The following is a 27,399-nucleotide window of genomic DNA, read 5'->3' on the forward strand; positions in this document are numbered from 1 at the left end:
TGCATACCGGGGAAGCAGTGTGTGCGTATCAAGCCCCACCCCTCATTATGATGTCACAACGGTTGCCATGGTGACTCTGATGTCATCATAGGTTGCAAGCCCCGCCGCTGCTCATTATGATGTCATAATGGTTGACTATGGGATGGAGGATGTGTGATGGGTATATGGGCACTGGACTATGGGATGGAGGATATGTATGATGGGTATATGGGCACGGGACTATGGGATGGCGGATGTGTGATGGGTATATGGGCACTGGACTATGGGATGGAGGATGTGTGAGGGGTATATGGGCACGGGACTATGGGATGGAGGATGTGTGATGGGTATATGGGCACTTGACTATGGGATGGAGGATATGTTTGACGGGTATATGGGCACGGGACTATGGGATGGTGGATATGTATATGGGCACGTGACTATGGGATGGAGGATGTGTGATGGTATATGGGCATTGGACTATGGGATGGAGGATATGTATGACGGGTATATGGGCACGGGACTATGAGATGGCGGATAGGTATGATGGGTATATGGGCACGGGACTATGGGATGGAGGATATGTATGATGGGTATATGGGCATGGGACTATGAGATGAAGGATGTGTGATGGGTATATGGGCACTCGACTATGGGATGGCGAATATGTATGATGGGTGTATGAGCATGGGACTATGGGATGGAGAATATGTATGATGGGTATATGGGTACAGGACTATGGGATGGAGAATATGTATGATGGGTATATGGACATGGGACTATGGGATGGAGGATGTGTGATGGGTATATGGGCACTGGACTATGGGATGGAGGATATGTATGATGGGTATATGGGCACAGGCCTATGGGATGGTGGATATGTATGATGGGTATATGGGCATGGGACTATGGGATGGAGGATGTGTGATGGGTATATGGGCATGGGACTATGGGATGGAGGATAATTATAATTTGTTATAACTAACCACAGTTAGTTACTATGCCCGGGCAGCGCCGGGCTCTTCAGCTAGTTCAAAATAAAACAATAAAAATAATCACACATACACATATTAGGTATCGCCGTGTTCAGAATCACCCAATCTATCAATAAAAAAAGGATTAACCCAATCACTAAACGGCATAGCAGGAAAAAAAAATCTAAACGCCAGAATTTCGTTGTTTTGGTCGCCGCGACATTGCATTAAAATGCAAAAGCGGGCGATCAAAAGATCGTATCTGCACATAATTGGTCTCCTTAACCCCTTCCTGACCTTTGACACCACGTAGGCGTAAAGTTGGTGCCAATCCGACCTGTGACACCTATGTGGCATCATGGGGAGATTGCGTGGGTCGGGTGACCGCGGTCAATGAAAGGTCACCCGACCCTCAGGTACAGGGAGACTTGTACTTCACCCCGGGGGTTGCTTTGCGCCCCGTGGCTATGATCGCTCTGATTGACTGTTGAAAGTGAAACAGCCAATCAGAGCAATTGTATTATTTCACCAATGAAACTTGCTGCAATACCATCGGCCATGGCTGGAGACCGCGATCTGACCCCCCACGACTGACAGGGGCAATCTGCCCCTGCCACGAACTGATGATGGCAATCTGCTGCCATCAGTATTTGCTCCACCTCCCCTGCCCTCCACTCCCCCCACCTTCTGATACCCCCGTACCTCCTGCATCCTCCATGGGCACTGCCATCTTCCAAAATGGTGAGCACATGCATAGTGCGCCTGCCGAATTGGCCGGCAGATTCATTCATTCATTCCAGGCACATTTTGATCACTGTGATAAACCCTATTACAGTGATCAAAATAAAAAAAAAAAAATAACCCCCTCTTATCACCACCATAGGTAGGGAAAAATAATGAAATAAAGAAAATATATTTATTTTTATATTTCCGTTAAGGTTAGGGTTGGAATTCGGGTTAGAATTAGAGTTAGGGTTGGAATTAGGGTTGGGGTTGGAATTAGGGTTAGGGTTGGAATTAGTTTTAAGATTAGGGTTAGGGGTGTGTTGGGGTTGGGATTAGGGTTAGGCTTGTGGTTAGGGTTATGGTCAGGGTTGGGATTAGGATTAGGAATGTGTTAGGGTTAGTGTTGTGGTAAGGGTTAGGGGTGTGTTGGAGCTAGGGTTGAGTTAGAATTGAGGGGTTTTCACTATTTAGGTACATCAGGGGGTCTCCGAATGTGACATGGCGCCACCATTGATTTCAGCCCATTTTGCATTCAAAAAGTCAAACAGTGCTCCCTCCCATCCGAGCCCGGACGTGTGCCCAAACAGTGGTTTACCCCAACATATGGGGTATCAGTGTTCTCAGGAAAAGTTGCACAACTTTGGGGGTCTATTTTCTCCTGTTACCCTTGGGAAAATAAAAATTTGGGGGCTAAAAAATTATTTTTATGGAAAAAAAGGATTTTTATTTTCACAGCTCTGCGTTATAAACTTCTGTGAAGCACTTGGGGGTTCAAAATGCTCACCACACATCTAGATAAGTTCCTTGGGAGGGTCTAGTTTCCAAAATGGGGTCACTTGTGGGGAGTTTCTACTGTTTAGGCACATCAGGGGCTCTGCAAACATAACATGACGCCCACAGACCATTCCATCAAAGTCAGCATTTCAAAACATCACTACTTCCCTTACGAGTCCTGACGTGTGCCCAAACAGTGGTTCCCCCCACATATCGGGTACCAGCGTACTGAGGACAAACTGGACAACTTTTGGGGTCCAATTTCTCCTGTTACCCTTGTGAAAATGAAAAATTGCAGGCTAAAAAGTGATTTTTTTGAGAAAAAAATGATTTTTTATTTTCACGGCTCTGCGTTATAAACTTCTGTGAAGCACTCGGGGGTTCATCTAGATAAGTTCCTTGGGGGGTCTAGTTTCCAAAATGGGGTCACTTGTAGGGGAGCTCCAATGTTTAGGCATACAGGGGCTCTCTATACACAACATGGTGTCCGCTTACGATTGGAGCTAATTTTCCATTCAAAAAGCTTGCTCCCTTGCGAGCCCTTCCGTGCACCCAAACAGTGGTTTATGACTACATATGAGGCATCAGTGTACTCAGGAGAAATTTCCCAACAAATTTTAGGATACATTTTATCCTTTTGCCCATGTGAAAATGAAAAAATTGAGGCTAAAAGAAAACTTTTGTGAGAAAAAAGTACTTTTTCATTTTTACGGATCAATTTGTGAAGCACCTGGGGGTTCAAAGTGCTCACTATGCATCTAGATAAGTTCCTTAGGGGGTCTAGTTTCCAAAATGGGGTCATTTGTGGGGGAGCTCCGAAGTTTAAGCACACAGAGGCTTCTCCAAACATGACACGGTGTCCGCTAACGATTGGAGCTAATTTTCCATTCAAAAAGTCAAATGGCGCTCCTTCCCTTACGAGCCCTTCCATGAGCCCAAACAGTGGTTCTCCCCCACATATGGGGTTTTAGTGTACTCAGAACAAATTGGACAACAACTTTTGGGGTCCATTTTCTCCTTTTACCCTTGGGAAAATAAAAAACTTGTTGCTAAAAGATCATTTTTGTGACTAAAAAGTTAAATGTTCATTTTTTCCTTCCATGTTGCTTCTGCTGCTGTGAAACACCAGAAGGGTTAATAAACTTCTTGAATGTGGTTTTGATCAGCTTGAGGGGTGCAGTTTTTAGAATGGTGTCAATTTGGGTATTTTCAGCCATAAAGACCCCTCAAACTGACTTCAAATGGGAGGTAGTCCCTAAAAAAATGGTTTTATACATTTTGTTGTAAAAATGAGAAATTGCTGGTCAACTTTTTACCCTTATAACTTCCTAACAAAAAAAATGTTGTTTCCAAAATTGTGCTGATTTAAAGTAGACGTGTGGAAAATGTTATTTATTAACTATTTTGTGTCACATAACTCTCTGGTTTAACAGAATGAAAATTAAAAATTTGACAATTGCAAAATTTTCAAAAATATTTGCCAAATTTCTGATTTTTTCACAAATAAACAAAAAATTATTGACCTATATTTACCACTAACATGAAGCCAAATATGTCACGAAAAAACAGTCTCAGAATCTCTAGGATCCTTTGAAGCATTCCTGAGTTATTACCTCATATAGGGACACTGGTCAGAATTGCAAAAAATGGCCAGGTCATTAAGGTCAAAATAGGCTGGGTCATGAAGGGGTTAAAATGACAGCTCGGTGCGCAAAAAATAAGCCCTCACCCAACCCGAGATCACGATAAATTGAGACGCTACGGCTAATCGAAAATGGCGCAATTTTTTTTTTTAGCAAACTTTGGAATTTATTTTCACCACTTACATAAAAAAGAACCTAGATTTTTTTGGTGTCTATGAACTCATAATGCCTTGGAGAATCATAATGGCAGGTCAGTTTTAGCATTTAGTGAACCTAGCAAGAAAGCCAAACAAATAAGTGTGGGATTGTACTTTTTTTTGCAACTTCACCACACTTGGAATTTTTTGCCGTTTTTGAGTACACAAAATGCTAAAACCAATGATGTCGTTCAAAAATACAACTCATCCTGCAAAAAATAAGCCCTCAGCAAAAAAACGCAAAATAAAAAAAAACTCCGGTCATTAAGAGGTTAAGTAAAGGCTTTTTTGCCTACTGTTTCATAAAAGCCACTTCTATGGAGTGTATGGCTTTTTGTGGTCATATGGACAGGTACTCCAGTCTCTGCTTGTTAACTCTGCAGCTCCTTCAGGGTTACCTTTGCTCTCTATTCTGCCTCTCTGAGTAATTCCCTCCTAGCCTGGGCTGAGACTTTTGGTGGGCAGGCTTCTTTTTCACCAGGGTTTTTGTGGTACCATGCTCTTTCCACTTTGATTGATTTGATGGTGCTCTCGCGATCCTCAAAGATTGGGATTTTTTTTATAACCCAATCCTGATTTGTAGTTATCAACAACTTTGTTCCTTTTTTGGAGATGTCCTTTGTTTTCATGGTGCTGTTTGGTCAGTGGTGCCTTTTGCTTAATGGTGTTGTAGCCCCTTTGGCCTTTCAGAAAAGGAAAGGTGTGTTTATACTGACAGAATATGTGACACTTAAGATTGCACACCAGTGGATTTCCTTTCACTTATGAAGGTAATTGCCTGAACCAGAAATTTTGGGGAGCTTCATTGCAAAAGGGTGATTACATAGGCACATGCCAATTTTTAGTTATTTGATCCCATAAAGTTAATGTATTAAAATTTTATTTTTATATTTTTCTCCATTCACTTTACCAAACTATTTAGTGCTGATGCATCACTCAAAAATCGGATCGTCAGTCAATTGTGTAAATATCATGATGACTGGATGCAGCGGAGTTGCGTCTCCTGACAAGCTGGTTACAGTGGTGGGCCTGGTGTCCTCCGTGACAGACTGGTGACAGGGGTCGGTGTGGTGAGTTCATTCTCTGGTTCACCAGTTGTGAGTTCTCCTTCCAGACTCCCTCTGGTGGTAATTGGAGGTAGTGAGGCTGATTTGATCGGTGGAGATCTGCCACCTGAGAATGAGGATGACGAATGGACCTCACGAGTCTCAGATTGGATTTAAGACAGCCGACGCCATATTCAGTTGCTGGTGATTCCTTCTGGCTTGTCAGCTCTTGGTTTTCAGCTCTGTTCCAGTCATCTAAAGCTAAGTTTTTCTGCTAATGTTCACACTTGATTTTGTTGGTCTATTCAGTTTTTTGTGTGGTCAGCCAGCCCCGGCTGGGGGCTTTGCTGAATTTCCACTCTTATTTATCAGTATTTTGCCAATTTGCTTTTTGTCCCTTACTAGTTTGGTCTCTTTTTGCTCTGTCTCAGAATATTTCAGAGTGCTGATATAGTGGGAGAAGTCTAGTGACTTCAGGGTTAATTTTGCTATCAGATGTGTTGGACATTATTTTTGTAGGGTTTTTTGCAGGTTTCAGACAGTGTCTTTCCTTTCTAGTTAGTTTGGGTCCCATTGTTTGCTCAGCCTATTTTCCTGCCTGAGTTTGTGCCTTCATCTTGTTTCACCATCAATACATGTGTGGGGGCTATCTATTCCTTTGGGGTCTGCTCTGGGGCAGTTAGTTTTCCCCTTTTCATGCTTCAGGCTTATTTAGTCCTCCGGCTGTGACGAAGCGTCTAGGAACATTGTAGGTACGCTCCACGGCTACTGCTAGTTGTGTGGTAGGATCAGGGATCTGCAATCTGCATAGTTACCAACCACTCTGGTTTTCTGTGACTTAGCTTGTTTTGCTTTTTTCTCCTCTGTGACCCATTCATAACAGGTCGGATCTTCGAGACCCTCCGGCTGTTATCTTTGACAGCTGCATTTGTGATTCTATTATTAAAAGTGCCAAAGTGTGGATCTATTTTATCATTTATAAAAAATACATGTAGCCTTCTGTAAAACACAGATATCAGAATGACGTATTTCCTTAATGAGTTATGATGCAGAAACTACATGGACATAAGAGAGGAATGACAAATTCATAGACTGTACAAAAGAGCTGCCTTTAATTGAAACATAAAACATGCCATGTCTTTTCAACAAAAAATGCATAAATCAATGGTACAAGTGAGTATAACAAATGTTCTAATAAATCTTATTAGAGAAAAATGAGTTTTTCTCCACCTATAAGTAACTTCTTTTATCCTCTATCTCATTCCCTGCTCATAAACTGATATAATTTTCTCTAAAAAAAAAAATACCAAAATCTATCTTGGGAGCCAAAGTTTTTGCTGACTGAGGAATCAGGTTACATACAGACCATAAACATTTCTGAAAAATTGAGAGGGAAGAAAAGTGAGCTGCAAGAGAGAAAAAGTCAAGCCCATAAACAGATATGCTGTTTTCTCACCTCCAAGCTGGATTTACAGCTATACTGCTCAGTGATATCAGAGCAAATAGAAGATATCACAGCAGCAAATGTCTAAACACTAGTTTAGGGGAAATTAATAATGAGGGACATATTTTGCACAGAAGAAAACTGGTGACGTATGCAGGATGAATAAAAGAATAGTGTAATAATTACTCAATGTGCACACATACACACACGCCAGTTTGTTTGTAAAAATCACCTGGTAAGACTTATAGGATTTAAACAAGTACTTTACTTGCTGGTACTTTTTTCACTTGCTAAAAGAATTTGAACAGATTTAGTAATATGCATTATTTGCAGGACTGCATGTATATATTTGGCATTGTTTTACATATTTGTCAAGGTTAAACACTGTATCACACATTCCTGACATTTTGCCACTATAAAGTGTGTATTATGATAAATGAGAAGACAAACTGACAACAATCAAACGCAAAGAATTAAATTCACAATTAATATCACAGCATTTCACTTACAATCACGAAGAGTATAATTTAATTATTCACATTTGCTACATTGATTCACAATGAATGAATCAATCGACTAATAACATTTATGCCAGGGCGTATACTGCAGGTTTGAAAAGAAAATAGGTTGTGTGTGGAATACAAAAAATAGAAACCTGTGTAATAACTCACCTCATTTCACAGTTTATTCAAATCAGATTTTTAAAGTTTTCCAAATATTAACCAGTTGTAAGTGCAAAGGATGCACCAATGCACACGTCACATCTTTGGCATAAGTGTGACATATTGGGGAAATTGTTTTCATATTTAATTAAAGGGTAAAATGGTTTAGCAATCAATTTGGTTGAAATGAGATCAGCCATAATTCAAATTCACCTGTCCACACAGATTTCATTAGGAAATTCAACTTGCAGAGATGTTATTCTCTGTGAATTGAATGACCCTTACTAGTCTCTAGGGTCTCTCCATTCCCCAGAGCATAATAAATGTAAAATTAAAAAAAACTGACCCTTTTGTAATGGTTAAGCAAGTCCCCGTCTCTTTCACAACTAATGCATTGAAAGAGAAGGGGGCTGGCTTAGCTATAGAAACGACCAGTCAGCCAGCTCCCATCAACTAAGGTTATTCTGAAAAGTTGGAGATGTGTTATCAGAAAAGGTCTGATTGCCGTAAAAATAATTAGTACAGAATGTTGGATGGGCAATAAAACATTTACATTTCTTCTAACTTAATGGATTATCTTGAAGATTTTTCATTTTTATTCCTTGTCAAAAAAGGAGTATTCAATTCATCTAGAGTTCGACAATGAATAATCTTCTGTTCGCAGATTTACACTTTTGACTTTTGAAGGGCACTAAATTCTTCAAAATGAATTCCCAGAGATGTTGTAATTTTCATGACCGCGCCGTTTGCGGTTTCATCTTCTATAAGTCTGACGAGTCCTTCTGCAATTAGTGATGGGCTGTAACAAAGGATAGATAATTAAAATAACTAGATTACATTTTATAGGTAAATTAAGCTTACATGAGTTTTCCCATAAATCAGATTATTAACACATTTTAAAGCTTACGTGAAAGACAGAAAATTCATAATTTACTTGCTGTTAAAATTCTACCTTGTTCCTGAGCTTATTATTACGTGATCGTGCAAATTCAAGCTCCTCACGTCTTGCTAAAATTTGTTCAAAGCACAGAGTACAGAGATTTCCTATTTGTGCTTTCAATATAATGTAGCCTATCAGTCCAGCAAGATCGGCAAATAAGATGGGGGATCTGCAGTGTGCTTTGCTCAGAATGGTGATGTCATGGGGGGCATGGTCAAATTTTTGCCTCACAATGTGTAAGTATATGAAAATATCAAAACTCAGAGAGGCAGTGCAGGCTCCAAAGTAAAGTTAATCAGCTTGTGACTTTGACCAGAGGGGATGGTGGTAGGCGTTCCGGAGTCCTAAATTACATTATAATAGGTGAATGCATTCTATGACTCATTGCTTCCCTGTAGTACTTTGAGCCTATGTGGTGCTAGTCTCAGCACCTGTATATTGACTACAGGATAGTCTCAAGGCCAATTAGGATAGAGAGAAATCATGGTGTTATGAATGAGTCACAGGAGGAAAAAACAAAAATGCAAGCTAAGTCCAGAAAACCGGAGAGGTTGGTAGCTAATGGATTGCAGACCCCTGATCCTATTCACACAACTAACAGTAGCCGTGGAGTGATCCTAGACACCTTGTAACAGCCGGAGAACTACATAAGCCTAAAGAAAGAAAAGGGAAATCTAAACTGCCCCAGAGCAGACCCCAAAGCAATAGACAGCCCCCAACATGTATTGTCGGTGAAAACAGATGAAAACACAAACACAGACAGAAAGACAGGCAGAGCAAACGATGGGGCCCAACTAACTAGATAGGAAAGGACAGAAAAGATGCTAGCTGCAATCCGCAAAAATCCTACCAAAAATGTCCCAACACGTCTGATAATGAAAATGGCCCTGAAGTCACTAGACTTCAAAATCCCTATATCAGCACTCCGATATATTCTGAAGACAGAGCAAAAGAAATTTAACCGATCAGGGACAAAATGGAAATTCAGCAAATCCCCAGCCGGGGCTTGCTGAACACAAAACTAAGCAAATCAGACAAAATCTCATGGAACAATAACAGAGCAAAACTTAGCTTTCAGAAGACAGGAACTGAACTGGAGGCCAGAGCTCAGAGCAGAGAAATCACCAGCAACCTTACAAGGGTGTCGGCAGCCTTATATCCACTCAGAGATTCCGGATGTCCAATCACAATCCACCTGTTCAGATGACAGGTTTCTCCCATCCAAATCAGTTTCACCACCTCCTTTCACCAGCAGAGGGAGTTCATCGGACATCAAAGGTGAAGGAGAAAATGAGCTCACAACACATGGACAGCAAGTTATTCCTTTTCAGACTACATTGGAATCTATCTTTGTCCCCCAAATAGTTCTACATGAAGAGTGTGGCTCTACCGGAACTGTCACTACTTTGTTCTAGGACACTGGTCAGACAAGCAGTAATGAGACATGAATGCCATATTCTAGTTGTCCTATTTTGCTATATGAAGTTATAGCAAGGCATGAAATAAGCCATATTGAAATTATTTCCGCCGGATTGGCTTGTTGGTGATGGCGTGGTTCCAGTATTTTCATGAGCTACAATATATTTCAGTGACTTCTTGCTTGATATCTGTGTAAAAGAGGCAAACACCCTACAGGGTGTATATGTTGTCCAGGATACTCCCTAAAGGCAAAGCTCAGGAATAAGATACTATTCTTTACAGTGCACATAACTGAAGGAAGGATGAGATAAAGTTAGATAAAGAATATTGTGTAAACTTTGGATTCAAAGGGGATTTTTTTTTTACAGAAAATGTGAAGAAAAGTACATGTCAACATTTCATTATTTGTCTGCTCATTCTCCCACCGTGTGAACTTTTACATAGAAACAAAATACGCAAAATTGTAATAACTCTTCAGGTTTTAAAATAGACTTCCCTCAAGTCTATAACCAACTACAAATCAAGTGGAAAAGAGCCCCAAGGGAGGAAATGGCAATTGTTGTATGTGCCAAATAATGTAAAACAATATTCACTATTGCTGCACAAAGCTTGCCAAGTATACAATAAATAATGATTAATATACCATACATGCAGCAAACCATGCGGATACTGTGAATAAACATAACCCTGCCGCTTGTAGTAAGAAATATGCCCAGGTTAAGTGTTTAGAAGACTAAAGTGCTGTGATCAATATATTATTCTGCTGTTATAAAGACATCCCGCATATTAAATTATTCCACTGTGCACTATTAGCATATTAATAGTTTTTTTTTACCAAATCCAGTATAATTTATTTATTCCTATATATTCATGTTTCATACATAACAAATAAGGATACTGTACATATAACATGAGTAATTAACGGGAACCTGTTAGAAACACTACCCTGAACATTAAGAAGTAGTATGGATAGGGCAGTATAACAAAAATTATGAAATATACCTTCTAGGGCACGATCCACTGTGCTATTGCTCCTAAATGTAGCTTTCCTTGAAATGCAGATTAGATTTGCAAGCACAATGTTCATGTATCAGTGCACATACAGACTATGGCTCCTTTTCACTTCTCCCTGTAGCTGCTGCCCCTGTTTCTTAGTTTTTATGTCCTCACTAGTGATGAGCGAGTATACTTGTTGCTCGGGTTTTCTCGAGCATGTTCGGGTGATCTCCGAGTATTTTGGCATGCTCAGAGATTTAGTTTTTTGTCGACGCAGCTGCATGATTTGTGGCTGCTAGACAGGCTGAATACATGTGAGGAATGCCTGTTTGTTAGGTAATTCCCACATGTATTCAGGTTGTCTATTAGCCATAAATCATGCAGCTACTTAAACAAAAACTAAATCTCCGGAGGACACCCAAGCATGTTTGGGAAAGCCCGAGCAACGAGTATACTCGCTCATCACTAATTCTCACCTCTAATATCCACTACTGATCAAGAAACGGGGTGCTGGGTAAATCCATGTTGCTGTTTTAGAGAAATCCATAGTTGATACTGTATGCTAATGAGTAGAATGAAGTAAAAAAGATATGGGCTTTCAAAGCAAAGTCTGTTTTTCAAGGGTGGCTTTCCACTTTAGCTCATAAATGGGGATTTTCAAAGAGGATATAATTTCCATGATGTCCATTCCGCCTAAAATGGCACATGGACATGGTTGTCCTGGTGAACAATTAACAGAGCAAACTAATAAGTAACAGTTTATGGACAGGGCGTTGGCTCAGTGGTTAGCACTGCAACCTTACAGCACTGGGACTTGGGTTCAAATCCCATTAATGACAACATCTCCAAGGAGTTTCTATGTTCTCACTGTGTTTGTGTGGGTTTCTTCCAAAGACATACTGTACAGAAAGAGAAGTTAGATTATGAGCCCCAATGGGGACAGTGATGATAACGATGTCTGTAAAATGCAGTGGAAAGTAATGGATATATAAGAGAATAATATCAATACATATTTACTATATACAACTGTAATATTAATACTTACTCGAGTACTCCAAACAACTTCATCATGTCCTTAATGTTATCTTTGTATTGATAGTATTCTCCCATATTTTCTTCCTTGTCAATGGACTCCAGGAGAGGTGTGTCTACAAATGCCGGGCACACGGTATTTACCCTCACACCATAGTTTCCGATAGATGCCAAGGCCTGCAGAAGGAAACGGGATACATTTTAAGTTAAAACTCTAATGTTGGGTTATTATCATTTTTTATTTATATAGCGCCATTGATTCCATGGTGCTGTAAAAGAGAAGGGGTGACATCAAAATACAGATATGATTGACAGTAAACAAACAAAAAATGACAGACTGGTACAGAGGGGAGAGGACCCTGCCCTTGCAGGCTTATATTCTACTGGATGATTCGGAAGGAGGCAGTAGACTAGGGTTTGCAGTAGTAAAAAAGGGGAGAAGCCAGCGCTGCTTGTGGTCAGAACGCAATACATAAAGTGCATATGCACATATTAATTTCTAACTGTATTTCAAAATGAGACATTTAGCAAAAAATTCATCAATCATTTGAGCTACGCCGCCATGTCAAGGCAATCTCATATGGGGCAGTCCTACTCTACGTTTTTTATATTCGCTGTGCAATTGCGGCCTCCTAAATGTATTAAAAGCAAGACCATATCAAATGCACACTATACTTGAAGCGTTTCTGAATCACTCCCATGGAGCCAGAAAAGGTGAGCGCAGATAAAGGCCAGCCAGGTCCAGACAGACATTTCAGGTTTAACCTCCACACTCCCCTGACCAGCAATCACAGATGAAGGGTGATACAGGCCCAGACACAGGTGCACAATTAAATAGAGCCCTGGGGCAGGGCTAGATCAATCATAATGAATAAAGAAAAAACAGCGAACATAACCCAGCGCGCACGGCAACCGTGGTGGTCAGCCACAAACCAACATCAAGTTAAAAAGGGGAGAAGCCAGCGCTGCTTGTGGTCAGAACGCAATACATAAAGTGCATATGCACATGTTAATTTCTAACTGTATTTCAAAATGAGACATTTAGCAAAAAATTGATCAATCATTTGAGCTACACCGCCATGCCAAGGCATTCTCATATGTGGCAGTCCTACTCTATGTTTTTTATATTCGCTGTGTCATTGCAGCCTCCTAAATGTATTAAAAGCAAGACTATATTAAATGTACACATTAAATTGATCTAGGCTGCGGTGCACACACACAGCAGCCCAGCCCTGCCCCAGGGCTCTATTTAATTGTGCACCTGTGTCTGGGCCTGTATTACCCTTCATCTGTGGTTGCTAGTCAGACAAATGTAGAGGCTAGACCTGAAATATCTATGTCCGGACCTGGTCAACCTTTATCTGCGCTCGCCTTTTCTGGCTCCATGGGAGTGATTCAGAAATGCTTCAGGTACAGTTTGCATTTAATGTGGTCTTGCTTTTAATACATTTAGGAGGCCGTAATGACACAGCAAATATAAAAAACCTAGAGTAGAACTGCCCCATATGAGATTGCCTTGGCATGGCGGGGTAGCTCAAATGATTGATCAATTTTTTGCTAAATGTCTCAGTTAGAAATTAATATGTACATATGCACTTTATGTATTGCGTTCTGACCACAAGCAGCACCGGCTTCTCCCCTTTTTTTACTAGGGTTTGCAGTAGCTCTGGTGGTGTTTGGGAAGCGTGGTAGTCATTACAAGTTGTAAGATTTCTTTACGGTCTTATAAGTAATACTAGATTATGGCCCGATGCTATCGCATCGGGAGGATGCGATAGCATCACACCTCTTGCCATGTTAACCCTCAACACACACACTCCTCAACACACACTCCTCTCACCTTTCACCATCTCCACTCACTCTTTCACTCCACATACGACCCCTTCTCTCACTCCGTCTCTCATACTCACGCCGTCATCGCCGCTGCTCCACGATCCCCGACATCTTCTTCCGCCGGCGCCATCCTGGATCCAGACGTTGTCCACGCCGGCGACATGTTCTTGCGGCGACGCCATCTTGAGTATCGTGAAATCCCGCGATAGTCAAAATAGCGTCGCCGGAAGAACATGTCGCCGGCGTGGACGACGTCGGGATCCAAAATGGCGTCGGCGAAATCTCACGAGTTTTCGCCGACGCCATTTTGGATCCCGACGTCGTCCTCGCCGGCGACATGTTCTTGCGGCGATGCCATCTTGACTATCGTGGGATTTCGCCGATCCAAAATGGCGTCGCCGCAAGAACATGTCGCCGGCATGGACGACATCGGGATCCAAAATGGCGTCGGCGTAATCTCGCAAGATTTCGCCGATGCCATCTTTTTGGATCCTGAGTCGTCCACGCCAGCGACATGTTCTTGCGGCGACGCCATCTTGAATCTCGCGGGATTTCACGAAATCCAAGATGGCATCGCCGCAAGAACATGTCGGCGGCCTGGAGAACATCTGGATCCAGGATCGCGGCGGCGGAGGAAGATGTCGGGGCAGCGACGATGACGGTGTGAGTATGAGAAACGGAGTGAGAGAAAGGAACGTATGTGGAGTGAAAGAGTGAGTGGACGTGAGTGGAGGTGAAAGGTGAGAGGAGTGTGTGTTGAGGCGGTGTGGTGTGTTGAGGGTTAACATGTGCGTGTGTGTAGTGACGTCACCGGTTACAACTGGATGGAAGTTGTTACAACCGGAAGCTGCTTAGGGCATTTATTATTATAGATGATGAGGAAGAAGCCGTCTGTTGTTGGCGGTGATGGCGTGTAGAGGCTTCTTCAGCCAATGTAATAGATTTAGAGTTAGGGGATTCGTGTGTGAGACGACGGCGTTTATAAGCCTTAATCTTGTCAAGTCGATGCTGTTTTTCCTCAGGAGTCTCATTAGCACGGCGTTGTTTTTGTCGTAGTGCTAAAGCTGCTTTCCTTTCACTGGCATTGGCATACTGTGCATCGGTATTGAATGGTGGTATTGATAGGGCAGAAACAGATTGCTGATTAGTTATGTCAGTGAACGGCATATGGGATGAAGTGTAGCAGTAAAATGTTCCACATGCTGATGTGGAAGCATCCTGTTGTGAGTCTAATAATAATGATGAGGAAGAGGCCGTCTGTTGTCGGCGGTGACGGCGTGCAGAGGCTTCTTCAGCCAATCTTATGGATTTAGAGTTAGGGGATTCGTGTGTGAGGCGACGCGTTTATAAGCCTTAATCTTCTCAAGGCGATGGTGTTTTTCCTCAGGAGTCTCATTAGCACGGCGTTGTTTTTGTCATAGTGCTAAAGCTGCTTTCCTTTCACTGGCATTGGCATACTTTTTGTTATGACTCATGTTGGCACAGGTAAAGGAGTCTATTTGGCAGTTATCTGGCAGTGAAGAAGGCGTCCTGGAGTATTGTAGAGTAAAAAGATACTAATTGACCCTGTAATTGCCCAGCAGTAGTTATGAAGTGGTAGTGGCAAATTGGCCCTGTAGTTAGACACCGGCAGAGGAGCAAGGCAGCAGTAGTTATGGCGGTAGAGGCAAATTGGCCCTGTAATTAGACACCGGCAGAGGAGCAAGGCAGCAGTAGTTATGGCGGTAGAGGCAAATTGGCCCTGTAATTAGACACCGGCAGAGGAGCAAGGCAGCAGTAGTTATGGCGGTAGAGGCAAATTGGCCCTGTAATTAGACACAGGCAGTGAACAGTCAGAGGAGCAAGGCAGCAGTACTTATGGCGGTAGAGGCAAATTGGCCATGTAATTAGACACCGGCAGAGGAGCAAGGCAGCAGTAGTTATGGCGGTATAGGCAAATTGGCCCTGTAATTAAGACACCAGCAGAGGAGCAATGCAGCAGTAGTTATGGCGGTAGAGGCAAATTGATCCTGTAATTAGACACCGGCAGAGGAGCAAGGCAGCAGTAGTTATGGCGGTAGAGGCAAATTGATCCTCTAATTAGACACCAGCAGAGGAACAAGGCAGCAGTAGTTATGGCGGTATTGGCAAATTGGCCCTGTAATTAGACACCAGCAGAGGAGCAATGCAGCAGTAGTTATGGCGGTAGAGGCAAATTGATCCTGTAATTAGACACCAGCAGAGGAGCAAGGCAGCAGTAGTTATGGCGGTAGAGGCAAATTAGCCCTGTAATTAGACACCGGCAGAGGAGCAAGGCAGCAGTAGTTATGGCGGTAGAGGCAAATTGATCCTGTAATTAGACACCGGCAGAGGAGCAATGCAGCAGTAGTTATGGCGGTAGAGGCAAATTAGCCCTGTAATTAGACACTGGCAGAGGAGCAAGGCAGCAGTAGTTATGGCGGTATAGGCAAATTGGCCCTGTAATTAGACACCGGCAGAGGAGCAATGCAGCAGTAGTTATGGCGGTAGAGGCAAATTAGCCCTGTAATTAGACACCGGCAGAGGAGCAAGGCAGCAGTAGTTATGGCGGTAGAGGCAAATTGGCCCTGTAATTAGACACAGGCAGAGGAGCAATGCAGCAGTAGTTATGGCGGTATAGGCAAATTGGCCCTGTAATTAGACACCGGCAGAGGAGCAAGGCAGCAGTAGTTATGGCGGTATAGGCAAATTATCCCTGTAATTAGACACCGGCAGAGGAGCAAGGCAGCAGTAGTTATGGCGGTAGAGGCAAATTAGCCCTGTAATTAGACACCGGCAGAGGAGCAAGGCAGCAGTAGTTATGGCGGTAGAGGCAAATTAGCCCTGTAATTAGACACCGGCAGAGGAGCAAGGCAGCAGTAGTTATGGCGGTAGAGGCAAATTAGCCCTGTAATTAGACACAGGCAGAGTAGCAAGGTAGCAATAGTTATGGCAGTATAGGCAAATTGGCCCTGTAATTAGACACCGGCAGTAAACAGGCATAGGACCAAGGCAGCAGTAGTTATGGTGGTACAGGCAATGCCAAGCGTCCGCACAGCAAGTCGGCGTGAGGTAAATGACGCAATTTCACGAATGCAAGATGGCGTCGGCGAAATCTCGCGACATTTCGCCGACGTCGTTAAGGCTGTGTGCACACGCTGCGGATTAGGTGCGGATTCATCCGCGCGGATTTTGTAAAATCCGCAGGTGAAACCGCAGGTCAAAAGACCAGCGGTTTTACCTGCGGATTGCTCTGCGGTTTTGCCCTGCGGTTTTTCATCTCCTCAATAGAGGAGATGGCAAACCGCAGGAGAATCCGCAGAAAGAATTGACATGTCAATTCTTTCTGCGGATTGAAAACCGCAGATAATCTGCGCGGAAAATTCCGCACCGTCTGCACTGTGGTTTTTGATTCCCATAGGGAATCATGGTACTGTACACCGCAGCAAAAACTGCTGCGGGTCCGCAGCGGCCAAAACCGCTGCGGAACCGCAGCAAAATCCGCAGCGTGTGCACACAGCCTCACACCTCTTGCCATGTTAACCCTCAACACACCACACCGCCTCAACACACACTCCTCTCACCTTTCACCTCCACTCATGTCCACTCACTCTTTCACTCCACATACGTTCCTTTCTCTCACTCCGTTTCTCATACTCACACCGTCATCGTCGCTGCCCCGACATCTTCCTCCGCCGCCGCGATCCAGACGTTCTCCAGGCCGCCGACATGTTCTTGCGGGACGCCATCTTGGATTTCGTGAAGTCCCGCGATATTCAAGATGGCGTCGCCGCAAGAACATGTCGCTGGCATGGGCGACATCGGGATCCAAAATGGCGTTGGCGTAATCTCGCGAGATTTCGCCGACGCCATCTTTTTGGATCCCGATGTCGGCGGCCTGGAGAACGTCTGGATCCTGGATCGCGGCGGCGGAGGAAGATGTCGGGGCAGCGACGATGACGGTGTGAGTATGAGAAACAGAGTGAGAGAAAGGAACGTATGTGGAGTGAAAGAGTGAGTGGAGGTGAAAGGTGAGAGGAGTGTGTGTTGAGGCGGTGTGGTGTGTTGAGGGTTAACGTGCGTGTGTGTGTGGTGACATCACCGGTTACAACTGGACGGAAGTTGTTACAACCGGAAGCTGGTTAGGGCATTTATTATTATAGATAATAATAGGATTTGTAACATAAAGTTTTCTCTGAGTATTTAGATACAAAACTGAGCGGAAACTCACCAAATCCTCCTTCAATTCTCAAAACTCCTCAAAAACTTGAAGCTTATGATCAAATTCTGATCTGAAAACTCAGTAAAAAGACCCCGCACGCTCATACCCAAACACAGTCATAGACAGTATATCACAAAAGTGCATAATGGAAAGATAATGTGTAGACTAACATCAATGAAACATTGGGCAAAATAACGCATTTAAGAAAAAATTACGCTAAGTGCAAAAAAAAAATGAAAACCTTCATAGGCCAGGAAAACTAATGCATAAGATTTTTCATTTAGGCAGAAACAATGTTCAATCCCAGGGGAATAAGAATCTAGGGAAAACCTTATGTCTGCTGATTAAATATCATTATAGAACCTGCTCACAGGACTGTCATAAGGAGGTCTATGATACAACATGCTATTACAATATACTATATTTCAAGCTAATATATCTTCATACAGTAAGCTAATATATCTTCATACAGTTTGCTGACACTAACAAATGGCTCTCTCTAACGTGGATGGATAATGATTGATGGCCGCGCAGCCTAGATCTAAGATGAAGCTTAGGTGCTGCTTGCAGCTCGATGTAAAGGTCAAGCGCAGCCATGTTAAATCAAGCGAAGTGATGATGCAATCATGGTAAAAGGGGTCAAGGTTCGTCAAGGTTCCTTGGAATGTTTTATTCTTTTGCAGACACAAGTAAATCCCTGAATTGTGCTGCTGCTTGTCATAAGGTAGAATTAACACCTCCATAAAAGAACTAATTAGCATGAAGATATAGTGAAGGCAGTATTGTCACCTTTTGCATTATTTATTCTTTAATTATCACGCTATGTTTGACTGAAATATATCTCAGGATAGGTGGGCAGCACGGTGGCTCAGTGGTCAGGTTGTCCTGGGTTGGAATCCCACCAAGGACAACATCTGCAAGGAGTTTGTACGTTCTCCCCGTGTTTGCGTGGGTTTCCTCCGGGCACTCCAGTTTCCTCCCACACTCCAAAGACATACTGATAGGGAATTTAGATTTTGAGCCCCATCAGGGACAGTGATGGTAATGTGTGCAAACTGTAAAGCGCTGCGGAATATGTTAGCGCTATATAAAAATAAAGATTATTATTATTATTATGTCTATAGTGGTAAAAAAATAATATCATATTTTGGGCATGAATTCAATAGAAGTCTATTACTACAAAGGGCCTCAAAGTGTATCGACCATAGAGTCAATAACATCGAACAATTTCTCACAAGCTAAATGATAAAGCCAAATGTCTGGCTGCTCCCCGATGGCTACTGCTGTCGTGTGCCTTGTGTTACAAGAGAAAAGGTCATGGCAGACAGGAATATGTTTATCTCTGTGCAACTATTCCAAGAAAGGGTGAGTGTCTGTGAACGAGTCACGTGTACACCGTAATCTAAGACTTTGCAGGCAGAGAAGGCAACGCCTGTCCCTTATCATAGCATCTCTGAAAAATATTTACTTACATTAAATCTTTCTTACATTTAGTTCTGAGTGAATAAGATTATCTTATTTAAAGGGAACGTGTCACCATGAGAATGCCGTCCAATCTGCAGGCCTCATGTTATAGAGCAGGGGGAGCTGAGTAGATTGATATATAAATTTCAGACAAAGAAAATGGAAGTATATACCATAAAGATGAAAAAAGACTTTTTTATTGTGTTATAACAAACCAAATAGGTAAATATTAAAATAGTACTCATGAAGTGAATCAAAAACAGAGATACAAAAATGGCTGCCTGCAGCAGGATCACTGAAGACAGGACTTAGGGATAAGAATGCAAATAGCTGGTGCATACAGTATATCAACATAAATATGGAGAATTAGTAAAATTCATATAAATAATTAGGAATAAGCAAAGACCACTGAAACAGCATATAAAACTGTGATTGCTTTCCATAGGATCAGTTCAATTTTCCTAGAACAATTTATTTAAATGCAACCTCATGGATGTGTGATTTTGGAAATGTTTCTTCAGGCTGGCGACTTGTATACACATTATTCAATTGATAAGTTACTCTACTTCTTTTCTCTGTTTCTTAAGCTAGATTTATGCAAAAGCAGCTATTTTTAGGTTATGCTAAATTAAAACTGGTCACTATTGTACTTAATAGAGCCATGTGGTATGTTATCCTTTACATATACTACCATTCAAAAGTTTAAAGGCACTTTGAAATTTCCTTATTTTTGAAAGAAAAGCACAGTTTTTTTTCCAATGAAGCTAACATTAAATGATTCAGAAATACACTCTATACATTGTTAATGTAGTAAGTGACTATTCTAGCTGCAAACGTCTGGTTTGTAATGCAATAACTTCATAGGTGTATAGAGGCCCATTTCCAACAACCATCACTCCAGTGTTCTTATGGTACTTTGTGTTTGCTAACTGTGTAAGAAGGCTAATGGATGGTTAGAATATAATTGAAAACCCTTGTGCAAGTATGTTAGCACAGCTGAAAACAGTTTTGCTGATTAGAGAAGCTATAAACCTGACTTTCCTTTGAGCTAGTTGAGAATCTAGAGCATTACTTTTGTTGGTTCCATTAAACTCTCAAAATTGCCAGAAAAAAAGAACTTTCATGTGAAACTCGACAGGCTATTCCTGTTCTTAGAAATGAAGGCTATTCCATGCGAGAAATTGCCAAGAAACTGAAGATTTCCTACAATGGTGTGTACTACTCCCTTCAGTGGAGAGCACAAACAGGCTCCAACCAGAGTAGAAAGAGAAGTGGGAGGCCCCGTTGCAAAACTGAGCAACAAGACAAGTACATTAGAAGTCTGTAGTATGAGAAATCGACGCCTCACAGGTCCTCAACTGGCAGCTTCATTAAATAGTACACACAAAACGCCAGTGTCAACGTCTACAGTGAAGAGGCGACTCCGGGATGCTGGCCTTCAGGGCAGAGAGGCAAAGAAAAAGCCATATCTGAGACTGGCTAATAAAAGGAAAAGATTAATATGGGCAAAAGAACATAAACATTGGACAGAGGAAGATTGGAAAAAAGTGTTATAGACAGACGAATCCAAGTTTGAGGTGTTCAGATCACACAGAACAAAATTTGTGAGATGCAGAACAACTGAAAAGATGCTGGAAGTGTGCCTAACGCCATCTGTCAAGTATGGTGGAGGTAATGCGATGGTCTGGGGTTGCTTTGGTGCTGGTAAAGTGGGAGATTTGTACAAGGTAAAAGGGATTTTGAATAAGGAAGGCTATCACTCCATTTTGCAATGCCATGCCATACCCTGTGGACAGCACTTGATTGGAGCAAATTTCATCCTACAACAGGACAATGACCCAAAGCACACCTCCAAATTATGCAAGAACTATTTAGAGAAGAAGCAGGCAGCTGGCATTCTATCTGTAATGGAGTGGCCAGCGCAGTCACCAGATCTCAACCCCATTGAGCTGTTGTGGGAGCAGCTTGACCGTATGGTGCGCAAAAAGTTCCCATCAAGCCAAACCAACTTGTGGGAGGGGCTTCTGGAAGCATGTGGTGAAATTTCTCCAGATTACCTCAGCAAATTAACTGCTAGAATGCCAAAGGTCTGCAATGCTGTAACTGCTGCAAAGGAAGCATTCTTTGACGAAAGCAAAGTTTGAAGGAGAAAATTATTATTTCAGATAAAAAATCTTTTTTAGAACCTTGTCAATGTCTGGACTAGATTTTAAATTAATTTGGCAACTCATTTTATTAATAAAAGTAGGAGTTTTCATGGAAAACACAAAATTGTCTGGGTGACCCCAAAATTTTGAACGGTAATGTAGTCAAAACCAAATTCACTTGCATAGAGTGAGGTCGCACAAGTCTAGTTGGAATGTTGCCCGAAGTGTGTATATCGAACACTTGCGTTCACTTGACCACCCGGTCTCCTCGCCAGCACTAGAGTTAGTGTGCGCTGTGAGGATTTTGCAAGTCTGCAATCAAATTGAGTGACTGCTGATTTTCATGAAAAACCTGGAAACCCCTTTTAGCAGTAACTCTTTAACAATGGGAGGCAACTACACCATTCATTTCCCACAGGACCAGGATGAGAACAGACACTGATGTATGGTAAACTATCCAGTAGTGCTAAAAAACACATATTAGGTGCCTTATAACTCACAGTGAAAACATGGGGTGCAACATTCTCTTGTTAAGTTGCTAAAAATTCTGTTAAACAATTCAGTATTGCCACTATTACCATTTCCAAAGAAGTTGTTCTTCTGACAAATAGATTGGCCATCACTCATGGTTTAATTTTTTATTCTCGTTTAGGTTTAAAGAGAGCTGGTCATTGTTTTTTTGACACCAACCACCACCTTTTTTCAGAGCGTGTGCTGCATTACACAAACTTGTATATTATCTCCTGACTCCCTCTGTATACCACCAAATATACCTTTTGAATTTCTCCCGCACCGGATGTTCCGGTCCGATGGGCGCCATTGATGAGCAGTCTGTCCCTACTCGCTGCTGCTGATTTATGTGGCTGACACGTCTGCTCTCATCCACATGGCCCAGCTTAATCTTGCACCTGTGCTGGAACATTGCTGGATCGCGCAGTCGCATTTTGCCCTGCCCTACTGTGGGCATGTGGAGTTATGTTTTATGTTCTTTTGGCAGAACAGCAGAACAAAGTGCGCCTGTGCGGGCCAGCGCAGGTGCAAGATTTCGTTGGATGCAAGATGCATCATCTACATCAATTAAGGCTGGAGCACAGCAATTAGCAGCAAAGATGAGGGACAAACCCTGCAGCAATGATGCTCATCGGACCAGACAACCTGAGTGGATGCAAATCAAAAGTTATTTTTAGGGGTAAACAGGGGGAGCCAGGAGATAATATGCAAGTTTGTGGAATGCAGCCCAGGTGCTGATAAAGGTGGTGGAATTTATTCATACACTAAAAAACTGGTGACACGTTCCCTTTAAATGCCCTGCAAAGTGTTCACTTGACCAATGATATCTTATGTAATTGCCATAGAACAAGCTACTAATTTAACTGAGTACAGAATTTTCATCATAAACAAATTACAATCAGGTCATGAAGCATTCCTGTCCCTCTGTAAGTGTGCAGGAAATTGCACACATCACAAGTAGTTTACATCCGGCATAAATAAGCAGGATTCATTATAAACAGCATCAAGGCTGCAATTGTCTTTCTGTCAGGATGTGATGTGTATAAACATCAAGACACTAATTTGTGGGGAATCGATCCTTGCTGTGAGCTGTTACCTTGTTTCCAGAGCTAATAACTTTCCCTGGTTTTAAACACAGTAATCATTTACTTGTTCCGTGAAAATTTCTTTTTATTTGGCACAAAGCAATCAAACAAGGAACAAATTGTTCCCAGTATGACTCTATTTGCTCAGTGGATGACAATGGTTACATAACCTGCATTAAAATACACAGATAAAAGTCAGAGAGCATCATTATTATTAGCTCCATCCTGGAGAGGTTATTTCCGTCAGTGACACTAGAGGCACAAAGGCTCCTCTCATTATTAATCAACAACCAAGTAAGGATCCAAAAACAACTGCTTGTGTCATGTTCAAATGTACAATGTCAACTCAAAGGCATTGGGTCCACCAGAAAAAAAGATTCTGAGAGCCCATCCTCCAGCTGTGCCAAACAAGTTCATGCTTAACAGTTCATTATGTTGTTATCAGAGCACACATCTACCATGTACAGGAGCTTCTCACAAAATTAGAATATCATCAAAAAGTTCATTTATTTCAGTTCTTCAATACAAAAAGTGAAACTCATATTATATATAGTCATTACAAACAGAGTGATCTATCTCAAGTGTTTATTTCTGTTAATGTTGATGATTATGGCTTACAGCCAATGAAAACCCGAAAGTCATTATCTCAGTAAATTAGAACACTTTATAACACCAACTTGAAAAATGATTTTAAAATCCGAAATATTGGCCTACTGAAACGTACTGTATGTTCATTAAATGCCCTCAATACTAGGTCAGGGCTCCTTTTGCATCAATTACTGCATCAATGCAGCGTGGCATGGAGGCGACCAGCCTGTGGCACTGCTGAGGTGTTATGGAAACCCAGGTTGCTTTGATGGCAGCATTCAGCTTGTCTGAATTGTTGGGTCTGGTGTCTCTTATCTTCCTCTTGACAATATCAGGTCAGGTGCGTTTGCTGGCCAATCAAGCACAGTGATACTTTTGTTTTTAAAATAGGTATTGGTACTTTTGGCAGTGTGGACAGGTGACAAGTCCTGCTGGAGAATGAAATTTCCATCTCGAAAAAGCTTGTCAGCAGAGGGAAGCATGAAGTGCAATAAAATTTCCTGGTTGATGGCTGCACTGATTTTGGTCTTGGTAAAACACATTGGACCTACACCAGCAGATGACATGGCTCCATCACTGATTGTGGAAACTTCACACTAGACCTCAAGCAGTTTGGATTGTGGCCTCTCCACTCTTCCTCCGGACTCTGGGACCTTTATTTCCAAATGAAATGCAAAATTTATTTTCATCTGAAAACAACACCTTGGACCACTGAGCAACAGTCCAGTTCTTTTTCTCCTGGGTTCAGGTAAGAAGCTTCTGGCGTTGTCTGTTAGTCACGAGTGGCTTGACACTTGTATCCCATGTCCTGGATACATCTGTTTGTAGTGGCTCTTGAAGCAATGACTCCAGCAGCAGCCCACTCCTTGTGAATCTCCCCCAAAAGTTGGAATGGCCTTTTCTTAACAATCCCTTCCAGGCTGCAGTTATCTCAGTTGCTTGTGCACCTTTTTCTACCACACTTTTTCCTTCCACTCACCTTTTCATTAATATGCTTGGATACAGCACTCTGTGAACATCCAGCTTCTTTAGCAATGACCTTCTGTGGCTTACCCTCCTTGTGGAGCTTGTCAATGACTGCCTTCTGGACATCTGTCAAGTCAGCAGTCTTCCCCAAGAATGGGTAGCCTACTGAAACAGACTAAGGGACCTTTCTACATGCTTAGGAAGCCTTTGCAGGTGTTTTTTTTGCTAATTATTCTAATTTACTGAGATAATGACTTTTGGGTTTTCATTCGCTGTAAGCCATAATCACCAACATTAACAGAAATAGACACTTTAAATGGATCAGTCTGTTTGCAATGACGCTAATGATTTGTGTAATTTACTTTCTTTTGTTCCAGTATTAAGAAATTATTTCTCATATGACTGCCAAGCACAATATCCCTGTGAAAGTTACAGGAACTAAAAGTAATGCCGAGCTGGAATTTCAGGTACACATGAGGACGCTGTAAACTTTTGCAAGGACAAGGAAAGTCACAGCACACATCATGATGTCATGACGCTGTGACCTTGCAGCACGTGTGGTGGGGATCATAAGATGTTGCATGGACTAGACAGGTGGCGGTGCACAGTGGAGGGTAAGAAAAGGTGAGCAGTAAAGTGAGTATAAGGGTGTGTGCACACGCTGCGGATTCTGCTGCGGTTCCGCAGCTGATTTGGCCGCTGCGGGTCCGCAGCAGTTTTTGCTGCGGTCTACAGTACCATTATTCCCTATGGGAATACAAAACCGCAGTGCAGACGGTGCAGATTTTTCCGCGCGGTTTTTCTGCAGTTTTGAAACCGCAGAAAGAATTGACATGTCAATTCTTTCTGCGGATTCCGCTGCGGTTTGCCATCTCCTCCATTGAGGAGATGAAAAACCGCAGGGCAAAACCGCAGAGCAATCCGCAGGTTTTCCGCAGGTCTTTTGGCCTGCAGATTTACCTGCGGATTTTACAAAATCCGCGCTGCCAAATCCGCAGCGTGTGCACGTAGCCTTAATAACGATTTTATCATTTTTTACATATTACTTTTATTATGTTCTGGGGTTCGTGAGACCTCCCATAGCATAAAAGGGACATTAAATTCATAGAGAATATCTTCTCCACAAATTGAAATTCCAAAGAAAAATTGTGTGAACGGGAAAAATTGAATATCGCCTGATCCGCTCATCTGTAATTAGAACCAAATGAACCACTTAACTGTTAGAACCAGATTTTCATGTAAGCCTCTTGACTTCATCTCTCGTATTGTAGCAGAGCTATGCTACTGAGGTTTTATAATGTTTGATCATCCTTGTGACTGAGGGTCTACTATTCTGACAGAATTTTAACTACAGTATAGTATATACCTGAAAATATATATATACTGTATATATATATATCTCTATATATATATAAGAGGCATCGTGATTACTCGCTAATCCCGCCCCCATTACCACACACAATCCCACCCCCACCACAATATCACACACAATCCCGCCCCCCACCACATTACCACACACAATCCCCCCCACCACATTACTACACACAATCCCGCCCCCACACCACATCACCACGCACAATCCCACCCCCCCCCACCACATCACCACACATAATCCCGCCCCCAACCACTTCACCACACATAATCCCGCCCCCCACCACATCACCACACATAATCCCGCCCCCCACCATATCACCACACATAATCCTGCCCCCCACCACATTACAACACATAATCCCGCCCCCCACCACATTACCACACAGAATCCTGCCCCCCAAATTATCACACATAATCCCGCCCCCCATATTACCACACATAATCCCACCCCCCAACATTACAACACGAGGCTCTGTCCCCCCACATTATCACACAAGGCTCCATCCCCCCACATTACCACACAAGGCTCCGTCCCCACACATTACCACACGAGGCTCCGTCCCCACACATTACCACATGAGGCTCCATCCTCACACATTACCACATGAGGCTGTGTCCCCACACACTACCACACGAGGCTCTGTCCCCACACATTACCACATGAGGCTCCGTTCCCCCACATTACCACACAAGGCTCCGTCCCCCCACATTACCACACAAGGCTCCATCCCCACACATTACCACACGAGGTTCCGCCCCCCCACATTACCACACGCAGCACTTCCTTTCTATGTAATTCAACCACTTCAGCCAAGGTAAACGTACATTTAATTGTGATTACAGAGAAATTTTAGCTTAATTTACGTTTCGTTATGAAATTTGTTTAGATGCTGGAATGAATAAAAAACGCACATCTTACTGAATCCAGTATGCTTTTGATTTTACACTGTGAATAAAATGTATCATTAGTATTATTCAGATTTTTATGATTATTATTGTTATTAACTTCATTTTAATTTAATTTACCACCTGCGTAAGCGCTATTGAATGTTGTCATTATTTACTTTAATTTAATCACCAGCAGCGTTAAATAGATAGCAATGAGCGTGCCGAGCGTTAGCTGGCTGGAAACAGCTAGTATATATATATATATATATATATATATATATATACACAGTAGTATAGTATAAATATATATATACATATACACTGTATATATGACTTATATCATTATCACTGATGTCTCTCAATCTATTAGTGTGGTAAATGTGGTTTGACATCAGGTTTTAGGTAATAATCTTAATTTCTTGATGTGTCTCTTATGAAACGAATGGGCAAACCACAGATTGATATTTAATAGCAGAAATAGAGCCTTTTGTAT

The 27,399-nt window shown here is 42.2% G+C and overlaps 1 protein-coding gene across 1 annotated transcript in view; it reads right to left on the reverse strand.

Annotated features, from left to right (window-relative positions):
- Positions 1–6,429: 6,429 nt before the first annotated feature.
- Positions 6,430–27,399, reverse strand: part of HPGD (15-hydroxyprostaglandin dehydrogenase) — a 91,425-nt gene continuing 70,455 nt past the window's right edge. Inside the window, exons 6-7 of the mRNA XM_073577577.1 lie at positions 11,846–12,009; positions 6,430–8,244 (exon numbers count right to left, since the gene is read on the reverse strand). Of these exons, the coding sequence (XP_073433678.1) occupies positions 8,112–8,244; positions 11,846–12,009 (297 nt within the window). The 3' untranslated portion in view covers positions 6,430–8,111. The remainder of the gene's footprint in view (positions 8,245–11,845; positions 12,010–27,399) is intronic.

Source organism: Dendrobates tinctorius, unplaced genomic scaffold, assembly GCF_039654945.1.
Source record: "Dendrobates tinctorius isolate UK_male_01 unplaced genomic scaffold, ASM3965494v1 ptg000008l, whole genome shotgun sequence".
NCBI classification, from domain to species: Eukaryota; Metazoa; Chordata; class Amphibia; order Anura; family Dendrobatidae; genus Dendrobates; species Dendrobates tinctorius.